General features: G+C 39.3%; 1 protein-coding gene across 1 annotated transcript; it reads left to right on the forward strand.

The window, feature by feature from the left end:
* Positions 1–12,848: 12,848 nt before the first annotated feature.
* Positions 12,849–15,980, forward strand: LOC142180909 (uncharacterized). The gene is made up of 2 exons (XM_075253012.1): positions 12,849–13,199; positions 15,915–15,980. The coding sequence occupies exons 1-2, from the start codon at positions 12,849–12,851 to the stop codon at positions 15,978–15,980; spliced, it is 417 nt and encodes a 138-aa protein (XP_075109113.1).
* Positions 15,981–16,950: the final 970 nt, after the last annotated feature.

A 16,950-nucleotide genomic window follows, 5' to 3' on the forward strand; every position in this document is an offset into this window, starting at 1 on the left:
AAAGAAAAATACATAACAAAAAAGTTATTCGATGCGCTGCCTGTATAAGTCCCGCTAGTTTAACAAAGATTTTATTCACTAAAATTTAGATAATATTATTAAGAACAACAGAATCTATATATTACTAAAAGGAGAGGAAAAAGCCCTTTCGTTAAGCCAAGTGGCAGCCTAAAAAAAAGCCACATGACATAATTAGTTACTAAATTTATTATTTAGTTAATAATTAATTATTGGTTATTCTTTTTGAATTTAAATATATATAAAAAACAAAAATAATAAAAAAATATAAAACTACCATATATATGTATATATTCATATATATATATATATATATTAATTGATTACTTTATTTGAATTAATAAATATAGATATCTTATAATTAACTATATAAAAAACGAAAATATAAATATAAAAAAAAACTACCCATTCAAATTGGGTGGGAGTAGTTTCAAGTTTGAGTTTTTAAATTATTTTAAAATAAAAAAGCAAAAAAAAATCTATAAAAAAAACAAAAAAAAAAGAGAAGAAAAACTACCCATTCAAATCGGGGAGTTGTTTCAAGTTGGAGTTTTAAAATAATTTTAAAATAAAAATAGATATCTTATAATTAACTATAATTAAAAAATGAAAATATAAATATATAAAAAAGTAACTACCCGTTCAAATTGGGTGGGAGTAGTTTCAAGTTGGAGTTTTTAAATTATTTTAAAATAAAAAAGCTATAAAAAACGAAAAAAAGAGAAAAAAACTACCCATTCAAATTGGGGAGTAGTTCAAGTTGGAGTTTTAATATAATTTTAATATAAAAAATAAAATTAAAAAAATAATAAATTACCAATTCAAATTGGGGAGTAGTTTTAAGTTGGAGTTTTAAAATTATTTAAAAATAAAAAAACAAAAATAAAGTAATAAAAAAACTTCAGAGAAAAATATTAAATAACGTAATATGCTAATGAAACTTTCTATTAACAAAGTAATAGTATTAAATATTGAAAGATATAATAAAGAAAAATACATAACAAAAACGTTATTCGATGCGCTGCCTGTATAAGTCCCGTTAGTTTAATATAGATTTTATTCACTAAAATTTAAATAATATTTTTAAGAACAACAGAATAAAATTTAAAATAAAAAAATTCAATAGTAATAAATTATATATCTTCTCATATATTACAAAAAGAAAGCGAATACTAAATATTGTTTAATATAATAAAAAAAAATAGAACAAAAAAGTTATTCACCGATTATATAAGTATGTTTGATTTAATAGAGATTTTATTATTGGGTATATCGTATTGACAAACAAGATGACAATTGAATTTTATTAAAGCAATACGATCTAATAAGATCAAACAAGCCTGATCATAATTTAATTTAATGACTACTAGTAATAATCAAAAGCCCCAAACGCCCAGTTCTTCACTTTGGCAGTTCGCCTTCTCCGGTTCTTCTTCTTCACTTCTTAGGTTCTTACTCAATCAAAAATCAAAGTTCGCCTCCACCAGCCCGCCTCCGTCACTTTCTCACTTCAAAATAGAAAACCTTCTTCCTCAATCTCTGGTTAGTACTTATCTTACTTTGAAACTTATTTTTTATTTATAACTTATATTCTTGAGGAGTCAGTTATAATCTCTAAAATTTCGTGTATGTAAGTGTTTCAAACGAGGTTCAGTTCCAAGTGTTTTTAGCTTGCTATTGATTTCTTTTTAATTGAAGAATGTTTTAGTAGGACTTGAGTTTGATTGTGTTTTAGTACAAAAAACCTCCGTTTCTATTAACCTTTGGAAATGAGAGATTAATTAGATTCATTTAAAACAGTACTAGTAATTTTACTGACACTATATTTAAAGGTTAATGAAGATATCTAAGTATTAAAATATAATTAAATTATGCAACATAGCCAGAATTTACAAGTAAATGTTAGTGAAGATTTCAAGTGGTCCTTCTGTAGAGTTGTATTAGATTCAATAAGTTGTAGTATTTGTTTTATTTAAAATGGGTGTGATTGCTCTATTAATATTGTGTTTGTTTGTATTCTTGATAAACTCTTAAATTTATTGGACTCGTTTTTTTGTAGGAAATTCTTATTCTTATGAATTGAGATGGACGTATTTTTGACGAAGTTTAATTCTTCTCAACCGAGTTCTACTCTTAGAAACAATTCCTCCCATCTTATAGATGAGTTTGATGAGAAATTACTCAATTCTGATCCTGGAGAGAGAGTACTCATTGATAAATATAGTCCTAGAATACCGGATGAAGTATGAAGATACTACATTCAAAATAGACCTTGCCAACCAGTTGATCATAAGTTTCCTAAAATTTTATTCGGTAATAAAATGCGTCAATTTAGTCCGGGTTGGTTAAAGGTTCGTATTCTAGATGGTTGGAGTATAGTGTGAAGAAAAATATTGCATTTTATTTATGTTGTTATTTATTCAAAAATAATTATGTTCATGGAAGCATAGGTGACTCTTTCACAAAAACGGGCTTTTAAGGCTTGGAATAAAGCTTGTGAAAGACTTCCTGTAACGACTCGACCGGTCGTTTTGAGCTTTTGCACTTTGATCGCTAGTTCTCGAGCATGGCTTGCCCCGTATGGTGTGTTATTACTTATATAAATCATTGGTTTTGGGTTTCAGAGTAATCAGAAGGAATTTGGAAGAACAACTCTCAGTTTAAAGCTTAAAATTGAAAAGGTTTGACCAAGATTTGACTTGTTTGTATATGATCTCGGATTGGAATTTTTATGATTTGGTTACCTCCGTTAGGCAATTTGGGACTTAGGAGTATGATCGGAATGCATTTTGGAAGTCCGTGGAAGGTTTAGGCTTGAATTGGCGAAATTGAGATTTCGGCGTTTTCCGGTTGTTAGGTGAGTTTTTGATATAGAGGTCGGAATGAAATTCCGAGAGTTGCAGTAGCTTCGTGGTGTCATTTGGGATGTGTGTGTAAAATTTCAGGTCATTCGGACGTGTTTTGGTTGGGGTTTTGATCAAAAAATGTATTTCGGAAGATTTTGGAAACTTAGGCTTGAATCCGATGTGATTTGGTAGATTTGATGTCGTTTGAGGTGTTTTGATGATTGGAACAAGTTTGAATAAGATATTGGGTCATGTTTGTGCTTTTGGTTGAGGTCTCGAGGGCCTCAGGGTGATTTCGGATGGTTAGCGGGGAAATTGGAATTTATGTTGCAGCTTTAGATTTGCTGCTTCTGGTATTTCTGTATCTGCGGTTTGTGGACCGCAGATGCGGTGCCGCAGATGTGAGTGTTTCATCGCAGAAGTGAAAATGGGTCAGGTGAGCTGGACCGCAGAAGCGGCTAAAGGGATCGCATCTGCGGAAGCGCAGATGCGGAAGAGGTTCGCAGATGCGGCTTAAGCCGGTTTAATGAACTCCGCAGAAGCGGATGTGTTGACCGCATATGCGGTACCGCAAAAGCGGATTTTGGACCGCAAATGCGGTTATGTCTGGGCAGAATGTATATATGTCTTCCTTCGCGATTTTTGAAGGGTTTAACCATTTTTGCACTCGGAATTGGGAGCTTTGGGAAATTTTGAAGAGAGGAATCAAAGAGACTTCGTTGAGGTAAGGATTTTGGACTTAAAACACATTCCTATGGTAGAATTTCATGAATTAAGGCTGTAATTAATGGGTTTAAAGGGCTAAAAATGGAGGATTATGACGTGTGTTTAAGAGGCCTTTAATGGAGGATTTGAGGGGCCATTTGAACTCCGACTTTGATGTTGTTGATATGTATGACCTCGTGGGAGATGAGGAATCTAATGATGTGAAAATTTCTGAGTTTCGAGAAGTGGGCCCAAGGCTCGGGGTTTGGTAATTTCGGGATTTGTGCCCATTATTGATTGTTTTTGCTTGAGCTTTGTTCCTTTAGCATATTTTGATGTTCTCGTTCTGATTTTGGATAGATTCGACGCGCATGGAGGCCGATTTGAGGGGCAAAGGCATCGCGAGCTAGAGATTTAGCCGGTTCGAGGTGAGTAATGATTGTAAATGATGTTCTGAGGGTTTGAAACCCCGGATTGCACATCGTAGTGCTATGTTGAGGTGAGTCACACGCTTGATGACGGGCGTGTGGTCGTGTACTATTGGGGATTGTTACTTGGTCCGTCCCGATTGATGATTTTTACCGTGTATTTGACTGAAACTTATCTGTTATTATCATGATTTGGGTTGATTGCCATATTTGGGCTTCGTGCCAACTATTTGCACCATTCGGGGATTTTTATTACTATTTCCTCACTATTTTGGCTTATTAATTGAACTCGGTCATGTTATTTTTCACTATTTTACTACTTAGCCATTTTTACTCAGTTTTGAGACTTAAATGATATTTTAAATGATGTTTTGGGCTGAGAAATATTGTTTACTAATGCCCAAGAGGCTTGTGAGTATTTTTGATTGAGTAAGGCCGAGGGCCTAGTTGTGAGGAAATACTAACACTGATTTGAGGCCGAGGGCCTGAGATATGTACGCCACGAGGTGGCTTGTTGATATTGCTTATGAGGCCGAGGGCTTGAGATACATACGCCACGAGGTGGCTTGACTGATATGAGATCGAGGGCCTAGATTTGATGCCACAAGATGATTTGATATTGCGTATATCCCTAGTGAGCGCGGGTACCGATTGTGATGTGAGATATAGCCCGAGGGGCTGATATTGTACTATGTGATAGCCCAAGGGGCTAGTACCGTCCTATGTGATTGCCTGAGGGACTGGTATTGTTCTGAGATATTGCCTGAGGGGCGGAGTTGTTGACATTGTGCCCGAGGGGCGAGCCTTATATATGTTTATCTTTCATATTTACTTGTCATTTTACTTGTCAAACTTTGGTATTTATGCCCGAGGGGTGGATTTCTGTGCTTATCGGCACTAACTATTTTACATTCATGAGTAATTGTTGAAAAAGTCATTTTCAAAGGAGTTTTAAACTGAGCTAAGATATTATTAAGAGATTTTACATCTTCACTGTTTTCTCACTGGTTTTGGAACTGCTTCTATACAACATCTTGATATACTTTACGTGATTTCTTGCCTTCAGTCTTTATTTACATTTGTTACTCATTGAGTTGGAGTACTCACTTTACTCCCTGCACCTTGTGTGCAGATTCAGATATCTATATATCCGGTAGCGGGTTTTGGGGGATCGGAGGCAGAGTCATCGGAGTTTAGCAAGGTAGCTACCGGCGTTCGCAACACCGCTTTTCTCCCTCACCATTCATTAGTCCTGTTTTGTATATTTCAGAACTTTAGTTGTATTCGGACCTTAGTAGATGCTCATGACTTGTGACACCCCGGTTAGTGCTGTGTCGGGTTATACTTCCGCTAATTATTATCGTTAAATCATGTATAGACTGGTTATGTATTGTTTAACTATTTTAAAAAGGTGAATTGGGCTTAGTTGGCTAGCCTTGTCTTCACGAGAGGCGCCATCTCGACCGGGTCGGGGTATGAGTCGTGACAAGTTGGTATTATAGCCTAGGTTACATAGGTCTCACGGGTCATGAGCAGGTTTAGTAGAGTCTCGCGGATCGGTACGGAGACATCTGTATTTATCCTCGAGAGGCTGCAGAACCTTTAGGAAAAAAAAAACTTCACATTCTTGGAATTCTTATCGTGCGTCCTTGATTCAACTTGAAAAGTAACTCTTAAAATTCCTTCCACGTATTCGTATGCGCGCATGAGCGCTCAGTATCAGATGTGCGTCGATGGCTTGTAATTCCCCGATCGAGGGGCGAGATGTGATCTCTGTAAGTTGATGTTGGGCCAGTTTGGAGGACTTGAGGCCGGATCTTTGCCTATGGCTTGAGCACCGAGGTGCTGATTGTGTGAGCAAGTATTTTTGAACTTATATGCTCGATAGTGTCTCTATTAGTGGGAGTGACGGCTGGGTAACTATGTGATGAGTATGTTAGTACTGCAAGATGTATTCATATGATTGGAAGCGACGAGAAGGGTCTGTTGGAAGATAGAAGAACTATTAGGTGCTTGAATTTCATCTTGATTCGAGGTATAACCCCGAGTTATGGGCGCGCGAAGGATCTTTTCATGCTTCCCAGTTGAGAGTGAAGTAAATTCCATGTTGCGGTATGAGTTCAGACTCAAGAAGACTAAGTGACTGCGTACAATTTATGACGGTGGAAGGTATACATGAATGTTAGTTGGAGGCAAATCAGGTGGGTGATCTCCTGCGAAGTGTTCTGAGGTTGTGCGATCCTTATGTGTTTGTTAGAAGATCTCCTTTACAAGTGAAGTATATGTGTTGAAATTTAAATTTGGGTCGCTTAAGAGAGTGGGTTTAACTATTACGAGAGTGAATGCGAGATAGCAGAAGATTTAAAGTACTCGATGGTCTGTGTTTCACGAGCTTATAAAGGATTGAGTTTAATCTCACTATGGTACTATGGCAGCAATAGAGTATGTGCGTTATGAGTTATTGGGTGTGTTTTGATCTATGGTTTCCAGCCTTGTGGGGGAGTCTGCTATTGATTAGTTGGTTGCACGATTATGTGCTATGTTGGTTCCAGTTTAAGGCGTGTCAGTGAATCAGTTATGGCTTGCGAAAATTGAGACCGAGGATGGCTCGAGTAAAGGAAAATTTTGACAAAGGTTATGAGATGCTTCACAGGTGTGTGAGAATCACAACATGTCTTGAGTTGTTGTTGGTAATGGATGCTCAGAGTATAGAGCAGGAAGTGGCTTGGTTGTTCTAGGGTGAGGTTACACTCTGCGCTGTTGGAGTGCTATTGAGGCACGGGTGGTTCCGTTCGTTTGATCAGGCTAATTGCAGTTTGAATAGAGTGAATGACTCTCGAGAATGGTTCTAATGTGTTCAAGATTCTACGTATAACAATTGGGTATCTTAAAGTTATATATGTGGTTAGAAACTGAGTTTTCATTGGAAGAGGTTAAGACTTGTGGTAATTCTATGTTAATTATGGGATTATATGTATCAGTATCAGGAAGGTAAAGGTAACAGATTTAGATTCGCAGGAAGTTCTTCAGAGTAAAGTATTTTGGAATGTGGTGCTTTCGGAATATTTAAGAGGGTATTCAACGGCTTATGGGTCTTAGACAGTGTGGTTTTATGCTTGGGCCTCGCGTGGTAAGCCTGGGTTGAGGAATTGTGGTGCTACAGCAAGAGGGAATATCAAGTTGAAGATGAATCAGAAGGAAATTTAGAGAAATGGGGTAGCTTGATAGTAGACCGGACCAGTATGGTAAGGATATGATTAGTTCCTTGTGTGTGTTCGAGGTAATGAGTTCTTACAGGTATTTTGCAGCAATGCTCTTAGGTTTTGATGGCTCTCTTAGCTTGGTCGAGTTAGAAGGATTCAGTCCTAGTAGGTCTGATTTGTGCAAGAGGAACTCGGAGAGTTCTTGATGGTTTTTACCGCGGTTTGGAGATGTATATTTTCTATGGGCATGCAGAGCATGGGATGTATAGTGAATTTTCTTCTAGATGGGACCAATGGAAAGTTCTTGACTAGTTGAGTACGTAGATGTTTGTGGCTCGGAAGGGAGATAAAGTTCTCATGTTATCCTAAGATGTATTGGTATATGCGGTATGTTGTGGAGGATTGAGATTTGCGTGTGTAAGGTTACAGTTCAGTTCTAAAAGGAAGTTCATAAAACTCTTAGGCAGCGGGTAGCCTCAAATGATTAAGGAAATGGTATTGCTAATTGGAAGTGATTTGGCGAGAGTATATGTTTCAGAAAAAGGGCAATGTGATTAAGTTAATGGCACTTCGGTAGCATTGCGACACTTTCTAGCTAGATTGACTGCTGATATTCGAGTTTTCTTGGTGGCACAGAAGAATTTTAGAGTATCTCTCGTAAAATGATTGGGTATTAGAGGTGTGGCATGTAGTCGGACGGCGAAATTGGGATCGGATATGGTGATTCATGTGCCGTGTGGATTTGGAGACGGAATTTCTCATATTCAGTCTATGTTGTGGTTGTAGATCGTGTGTATCGGCACTATTTAGTGACTATCAGGGTTTGGAGACCCGAGCGAATCTTTTGTTGCTTGGTATGTTAGATTTGGAAGTGATATCGGGGTCAGACTGGTTGCCTCCGTGTTGGGTTATTCTGGACTATTGCGCTATGGGCTATGCCGAAAATGCCACGAATTTAGTGGCGAGGTGCGACAGATTATGTCCTAGTAGAGTGGTTTTATATTTCGAGGACCCAGCAGACGGTTGGGAAGGATTGCCTTTCTTATTTTGGCCTTCATGATGGATGTCAGTGCAGAGGCTTCTACCATGGATTCAGTTCTGGTGGTGAGGGATGTTTCGGATGTGTTTCTTGTGGCCGGGCATGTGGCCGGGCAAGGTTGTTGATTTCGGTATTGATTTGGTGTCTGGCACCGTATCGTATGGCACCGACAAAGTTGATGAGTTGAGGGAACAACTTCAGGATTTCCTTGGTAAAGAGTTCGTTGGTAGGCCGATGTGGATGCGTGTTCTAACTTGAGTCGGCTTGGTTGGCTCCGAATTGCATTGTTGAAGGATGTGTTGATTCGATTGTTATTGAGCTTATTAGTGATCCGGGGAGATCTATGAGTTGTCTTTCGGTGTTGCGAGGTGTTATGATTTGTTGGTTATAGGCACATATGGTGCGGTTCTTTCGGGGTCTCATAGTGGAAGTCGAGCGGGAAGAGTAATTGGGTGTTGTTCAGTGAATTACGTATCGGTTATGTCCTTTCGGGTTTGCGTGGTGTATGTTATTTGCTTCATCGTGGGTATGATGATTTGCTTTGGTTCCAGACATCAAATTGTGCGTGGTTGTCGATTTCGAGCATAGTAACTTGAGGAGTTTCATGCGGAGCAGTGTTTGGATAGGATCTCACATTTACAACGAAGCTATGTAGGGATATGACCTTGCGGGTTAGATTCGCGTGTTCTATTTCCATGATGTAAGACGGGTTCTCAGCCTTGTTTTGTGGTGGTACTGGTGAGCTTGAGGTACAACTCTTTCATTTGAGTCATTTTCATGATTTGAGTATGTTCAGACCGTTGCTTATTGGTGCGCGTATTATGCAAGTTGTGGCTTGGGCCTGTATTGATGTGTCATGTCACCAGAGTAGTGCGTTGGATTAGTTTTGGGATCATCAATGTATACAAACGGATTCGATTTCAGCATGTTGGAAGGATAATATCGAGGTTCAGCTCGAAAATTTGCTATGGTATTTGCGAAAAGAGAAGTGGCTTCATGAATGGTCGATCTGAGAAAACGGGTTATGGTTTATTGTGTGTTTCCATTATCATTGGCGGTATATGAAAGTGTTGGAATGAGACTTTAGTGATAAGAGTTTTTCTATCGGTATTCGGGTGTTGTGCACGGCTGCTGTGAATAGAAGTTATTGCTACGAGCATTTGAGTTATGCGGTTTATCATGTAATTACACCTGAGGTTGCAGGTATGGGTTATTATAGCTGGTTTGGGCTTATTCAGAGTATAAATGTGAGATTTTGATCTTGTGGATGATTTCGGTAGTGGAAAAGTGGTTCTATGGTTTATGGACGAGGATGGATTGTGAAATTTCAGTTATAATGTGTTATCAAACCTATGTGAGAAAGGGTGACGTGGGATCACCCCCGGGTATATGCATGGTAAAGTTATTCAGCAATTGGTTGGCTTCTAGAACAACTCTGGGCACGTTCGAGGACAAACGTATGTTTAAGTGGGGGAGGATGTAACGACCTGACCGGTCGTTTTGAGCTTTTGCACTTTGATCGCTAGTTCTCGGGCATGGCTTGCCTCGTGTGGTGTGTTATGACTTATATAAATCGTTGGTTTTGGGTTTCAGAGTAATCAGAAGGAATTTGGAAGAACAACTCTCAGTTTAAAGCTTAAAATTGGAAAGGTTTGACCAAGATTTGACTTGTTTGTATATGATCTCGGATTGGAATTTTTATGATTTGGTTAGCTCCGTTAGGCAATTTGGGACTTAGGAGCGTGATCGGAATGCATTTTGGAAGTCCGTGGAAGGTTTAGGCTTGAATTGGCAAAATTGAGATTTCGGCGTTTTCTGGTTGTTAGGTGAGATTTTGATATAGAGGTCGGAATGAAATTCCGAGAGTTGCAGTAGCTTCGTGGTGTCATTTGAGATATGTGTGTAAAATTTTAGGTCATTCGGACGTGGTTTGGTTGGGGTTTTGATCAAAAAATGTATTTCGGAAGATTTTGGAAACTTAGGCTTGAATCCGATGTGATTTGGTAGATTTGATGTCGTTTGAGGTGTTTTGATGATTGAAACAAGTTTGAATAAGATATTGGGTCATGTTTATGCTTTTAGTTGAGGTCCCGGGGGTCTCAGGGTGATTTCGGATGGTTAGCGGGGAAATTGGAATTTGTGTTACAGCTTTAGATTTGCTGCTTCTGGTATTTCTGCATCTGTGGTTTGTGGACCGCAAATGCGGCTGTTTCATCAAAGAAGCGGAAATGGGTCAGGTGAGCTGGACCGCAGAAGCGGCTAAAGGGATCGCATCTGCGGTGGTTCACAGTTGCGGCTTAGGCCGGTTTAATGAACTCCGCAGAAGCGGATGTGTTGACCGCATATGCGGTACTGCAAAAGCGGATTTTGGACCGCAGATGCGGTTATGTCTGGGCAGAATGTATATATGTCTTCCTTCGCGATTTTTTAAGGGTTTAACCATTTTTGCACTCGGAATTGGGAGCTTTGGGTTATTTTGAAGAGAGGAATCAAAGAGACTTCATTGAGGAAAAGATTTTGGACTTAAAACACATTCCTATGGTAGAATTTCATGAATTAAGACTGTAATTAATGGGTTTAAAGGGCTAAAAATGGAGGATTAGGGCTCGAGTTTAAGAGGCCTTTAATGGAGGATTTGAGGGGTTATTTGAACTCCGATTTTGATGTTGTTGATATGTATGATCTCGTGGGGAGACGAGGAATCTAATGATGTGAAAATTTTTGAGTTTTGAGAAGTGGGCCGTGGCTCGGGTTTTAGTAATTTCGGAATTTGTGCCCGTTATTGATTGTTTTCGCTTGGGCTTTGTTCCCTTAGCATATTTTGATGTTTTTGTTTTGATTTTGGATAGATTCGACGCGCATGGAGGCCGATTTGAGGGGCAAAGGCGTCGCGAGCTAGAGATTTAGCCGGTTCGAGGTGAGTAATAATTGTAAATGATGTTCGGAGGGTTTGAAAAATTGCAGATCGTAGTGCTATGTTGAGGTGAGACACACGCTTGATGACGAGCGTGGGGTCGTGTACTATTGGGGATTGTGACTTGGTCCGTCCCGATTGATGATTTTTACCGCGTATTTGACTGAAACTTATTTGTTATCATCATGATTTGGGTTGATTGCCATAATTGGGCTTCGTGCCAACTATTTGCACCCTTTGGGGATTTTTATTAATATTTCTTCACTGTTTTGACTTATTAATTGAACTCAGTCATGTTATTTTCCACTGTTTTACTACTCAACCATTTTTACTCAATTTTGAAACTTAAATGATATTTTAAATGATGTATTGGGCTGAGAAATACTGTTTTACTAATGCCCGAGGGGCTTGTGAGTATTTTTGACTGAGTAAGGCCGAGGGCCTAGTTGTGAGGAAACACTGATACTGGTTTGAGGCCGAGGGCCTGAGATATGTACGCCACGAGGTGGCTTGTTGATATTGTTTATGAGGCCAAGGGCCTGAGATATATACGCCACGAGGTGGCTTGATTGATATGAGGCCGATGGCCTAGATTTGATGCCACGAGATGGCTTGATATTGCGCTTGGGCCGTAAGGGGTCCCTCCCGGAGTCTGTATACCCCCAGTGAGCGCGGGTACCCATTTTGATGTGAGATATAACCCGAGGGGCTAATATTGTACTATGTGATAGCCCGAGGGGCTGGTACCATTCTATGTGATTGCCCGAAGGGCTGGTATTGTTCTGAGATATTGCCCGAGGGGCGGAGTTGTTGACATTGTGCCCGAGGGGCGAGCCTTATATATGTTTATCTTTCATATTTACTTGTCATTTTACCTGTCAAACTATGGTATTTGTGCCCAAGGGGCGGATTTTTGTGCTTATCGGCCCTAACTATTTTGCATTCATTGCGTAATTTTGAAAAAGCCATTTTCAAAGGAGTTTTAAACTGAGCTAAGATGTTTTTAAGAGATTTTATAGCTTCACTACTTTCTCACTGGTTTTTGAACTGCTTCTATACAACATCTTGATATGTTTTACGTGATTTCTTTCCTTCAGTTTTTATTTACATTTGTTACTCATTGAGTTGGAGTACTCAATTTATTTCTTGCACCTTGTGTGCAAATTCATGTATCTATACATCCGATAGCGGGTTTTGGCGGATCGGAGGCAGAGTCATCAGAGTTTAGCAAAGTAGTTGTCGGCGTTCGCAGCACCGGTTTTCTCCCTCACCATTCATTAGTCCTGTTTTGTATATTTCAGAACTTTAGTTGTATTCGGACCTTAGTAGATGCTCATGACTTTTGACACCCCGGTTAGGGCTGTGTCGGGTTGTACTTCCGCTAATTATTATCATTAAATCATGTATAGACTGCTTATGTATTGTTTAACTGTTTTAAAAAGGTGAATTGGGCTTAGTTGGCTGGCCTTGTCTTCACGAGAGGTGTCATCACGACCGGGTCGGTGTATGGGTCTTGACACTTCCTTTACATGTTGGTCAAGTAAATAGCCTCCACCACAAGTGTTTCAACAAGATGTTAGACTTATTAAATCAATCTCAATCAATTCAAGTTGCTTTTGATAAGCAATCTGAGAAACAAAGAAATGAGCACTGAATTCGTTTAATTGCATCAATCGATGTTGCAAGGAAAGAATAATGACATTGGCCAAGTATTATCCAGATGAGTTTGGTGAATTGAAGTTTCGAGATCTTAATCAGCAACTTGACACTTTCATATTGCACATGAAACATGGTGACGCTAGATTCTCGAATTTGAAAGGAATTGGTGATTTGACAAAAGCGTTGGTTGAAGCAAATCTTGTGGAGACATATTCACTTGTTTATTTACTTGTGAAGTTGACTATAATTTTACCTGTCGCGACAGCAACGGTAGAAAGAGCATTCGCATCCATGAAGTACATCAAGGATGAATTGCGTAGTTGTATTGGTGATGCATTTTTAAATGATTGTTTAGTTTGTTACTTTGAAAAAGAAGTATTTGCAAATGTAAGCAACAATGCTATTATTGATCGTTTTCAGAGTATGAGAGCGCACCGAGTTCAAGTATAAGTGGGTGATGTACTTTTGTTATATTAGTATCAATTAAAGATATTCTATAATATTGAAGTTTGTATTTTGATTTAAGTTGTGCCTTCTTTAGTTCTTTTTTTGGGACAACAGTAGATTACTGTTTGTATGTCACGAATTGCTATTAAGGCCACCCAGCTTGTTATACATTTTAAAGTTTATTCCAATTTAGTTCATGTGTGCGCAAGGATGTGCAAGAATTTTTTTTTTGGAATACTTATTTTAAAATTTGTGTTCGTAGGCCAATTTGGGAGTATGATGAAGTTGAAGTTTGTGTTCGCGGGCTAATTGGGGAGTCTGATGAAATCAAAGCGTAAGGTCTTCTTACTTTATTGTAATTTTTTGCTTTATATTATATACTTATTTTAAAATTTGTGTTCGTAGGTCAATTTTGGAGTATGATGAAGTTGGAGTTTGTGTTCATGGGTCAATTGGGTAATTCACTCTAATGATAATGGTGCCCCTGTCATTCTCAAATCCTGGGTCCGCCTCTGGCCACGGCCCAAAACCTAACCCGTCGTGATGACGCATATCGTGGTACTAGGAAAGCGATACTTCCAAAACACTTTCAATATTTAATAAAAATGAATTAAGACATTTAAAGTAATCGGGGTTTTTCATAAAAATGGAGTAAACCCAAAACATAAGTGCGGAAAATAGCCCGACATCGGGGTGTCACTAAGTCATGAGCAAACTAAACAACCAGTCTAAGAAATAGTGTCTACATGCATACAACACCACTCTCCTCTTCACATATCCTTAATATGGCAACAGAGTACTAATACATTACTGTTCCACCACCATCCTCACATGGCCATATATCTCAACATATCAAATGGCACCCTTAGCATTGCAACTTTTAAACTAAACATCGATGGTTCAGCTAGGTTGAATACATCATAGAGCGGGATTGGCAGTGTAATACGTGACTCATCAGGTACCTATTTATGGGCTTTTGATAAGTAGGGATTTTGACTACTTATTAACATATTTTTTCTCTTGTCTTAGTCCGAAAGTATTGAATTGTGTTCCCAAAACTAATGAAATCATGCAAATTGTTGCTGGAAGTTTGGTCTCCCATGATGAATTCCGACCCAAAAAGCAGACTTCCAAAGCACAAGGCAATAAATGGCACAGAAGCAAAGATATGCAGTCCGTAGAAGAAATTCTGCGGCCGTAGAAGAACTTGCTGACCGGAGAATTCCATCTGTGCCCGCAAACGAAGAAGGAAACCCCAATAGAACTTTCAACAATGTGCAAACCACACATGAAATGTGCGGCCGCAGAACTAGACTTTTATTGACAGATTCAAAGTTCAGAGAATATGCAAGAAGGCCAAGTCCTGAAGACCTTGTGAAGTGTGCTACAGGCCGAGTGTGACTTACAGGAATTTTTGACAAAAAATCGACTAATTGTGGAAAGAAGTGCGGACCGCAGGTGATTTGTGCGGATAACATATTTTTGGGTGCTATAGCAAAGAAGAACTGCGACTGCACAATTATTTTGCGGACCACACAAAAGAGAGGTTGAAAGTAACAACTCTCTAAAGTTTAGCCAGTCATAGAAGAGGTTGATGTGCGGCCGCATGAGAAATTGTGCGGACCACATAAGAAATCTGCGGCCACACACAAAACTATGCGAACCGCAGAGGGACAGCTAAGAAGAGACCCCAGGTAACAGAATGCGGACCGCACTCGACCAACTTCCCCTTATTAGACCATACATATAATTAGAAGAGCAGAGGCAAGGGTTACGGTTTTCACTCTTTGAGCACAAAAATAACACTCTATTGAAAATTCTTGGTTATTCTATCTGTCCACACACACACACAACATCTCTAATCATTCACTCACTGCACTCGTTCATCTGGTATGCTTCAATTCCTTATTAATTTTCTTTGTTTTTAGTTTAATTTATAGATTTTTAGTTCTTTTTAGGCCATTTGTCATTAGAATTCAATTGTGTATCCATGTGGGGGTAAATCTGTAATGGGTCAACTAATACATGCTCTATGGGGAATGGTAGCATATTTACATGTTTCTGTGATGTTGTCATGTCGAATTGTGCACAAAATTGCAAAACCTAGATAGAAAAAAAGTTGAACTGTGCGTAACTTTTGAATTTTGTGGCCACACTTAAATTTGTGCGATCCGCAGATAATGATTTTAGGGCAACATAGTGAAAGAACGGATCTTCGACCGCAAGTGAAATTGTGCGGACCGAAGAATTCCCATTTCGTCCGTAGAACACCCTAGTTACTGTCATCAGAGAGTCTACACTTTTTGTCTCCAATGCATGGTCACATGTCTAATTGTGCAGACAACAGAAATCATGTTGTGTCCGCACATCAGAGAATTTTCTATCATCAGAGAGTTAGCATTTTAGGGTTTTAAAGGTGCGGTTGCAAGTGTAATTATGTGGATCGCACTTCACTTTTGCGACCACACAACAAAATTGTGCGGGTGATCCCCAATCTGCGACCGCAAGAAAATTGTGCGAACCGGAGATCCTTATCCTGCAAGCATGCTTTGACTGTGAACCTCACTGTGTTTTTTGGTATATATCTTACTTGCATGTCCCCTGTGTATGTTTGAACATTGAATTGCAACTAATAATCGCTTTTGCTTGATACAGACAATGGTTCGATCTAGGGGAAGATGTGACACTTCTAATGGGAGGGGTGAACTTTCTCAGGGATGAGGCAAGAGTGCCTTACCTCTTGCTCAACAAAAGGAAATCAGAAAAAGACAACATCCAGGAGAGAGAGAGAGAGGGGTGCATACCTCTCCTAGACAATCTCATATGCCTCTCCGTATAGTCAAGGCCGTCAGGGAGATTCCAAGTTAGGGACGAGCCATCTTCATCTCATAGCACTTCCGAGGGATCAGAAAGCGCTAGTCAGGCTTCTAAGTCTTCGGCTGCACCAGTCCCTATGACATAGGATACACCCATTGAGGATATCCCCGATGATAGTAGATGCGGAGATGCTATAGCTGTCGGGCTTGAAAGAACAAAGAAGAAAGATGTTTGGTAGGATCGATTTGTTAGCTTGGAAGCTTTCACTAGCTTCCGCACATGGTGGCCAGCAAGGTTGCTAACCCTTGAGCGATAGTTTTTACTGACAAATTTGGTGAGGTACAACCCGGTCGTGCTGAGACAATTCAGAGAACGCAAAAGGTGGATGTGGTTTACTCGGAGCGTTATGGATGCCAAGGAATACCTTGTCTGGGAATTCTATGCCAATGTGGTGCATATCAAAAAGGGGACAAAGGGAACAAAAGTGCGTAACCTCAAAGTGAGATTTGATCAGCACACACTCAACACATACTTGGGCTTTGATGATGTTAAGCCAAAAGAATACTTGGAGAAGTGTGTATTTGGAGATGCAGTCTATCCTTCATTATTGGAGATTCTCGCAGCACCAGGACCACCACCACCATGGATTTTTACTGGGGTTCCTATCCACCGGAGCACACTAATCTTCGAGACAAAAGGGTGGCAATCCTTTGTCTACAGCAGACTGGACCCGAGTCAAAATGAAACTCACTTTGTGATTCCTCGGGCAGTCTTGGTTGCTTCTATTATGGCCAGGTACCCTGTCAATGTGGGTGTCGTGATGTGACCCAATATCTCAGTGATCGTTTGGCAGGATAACTCGTCTTACCTGTAT

Source organism: Nicotiana tabacum, chromosome 5 (assembly GCF_000715075.1).
Source record: "Nicotiana tabacum cultivar K326 chromosome 5, ASM71507v2, whole genome shotgun sequence".
NCBI classification, from domain to species: Eukaryota; Viridiplantae; Streptophyta; class Magnoliopsida; order Solanales; family Solanaceae; genus Nicotiana; species Nicotiana tabacum.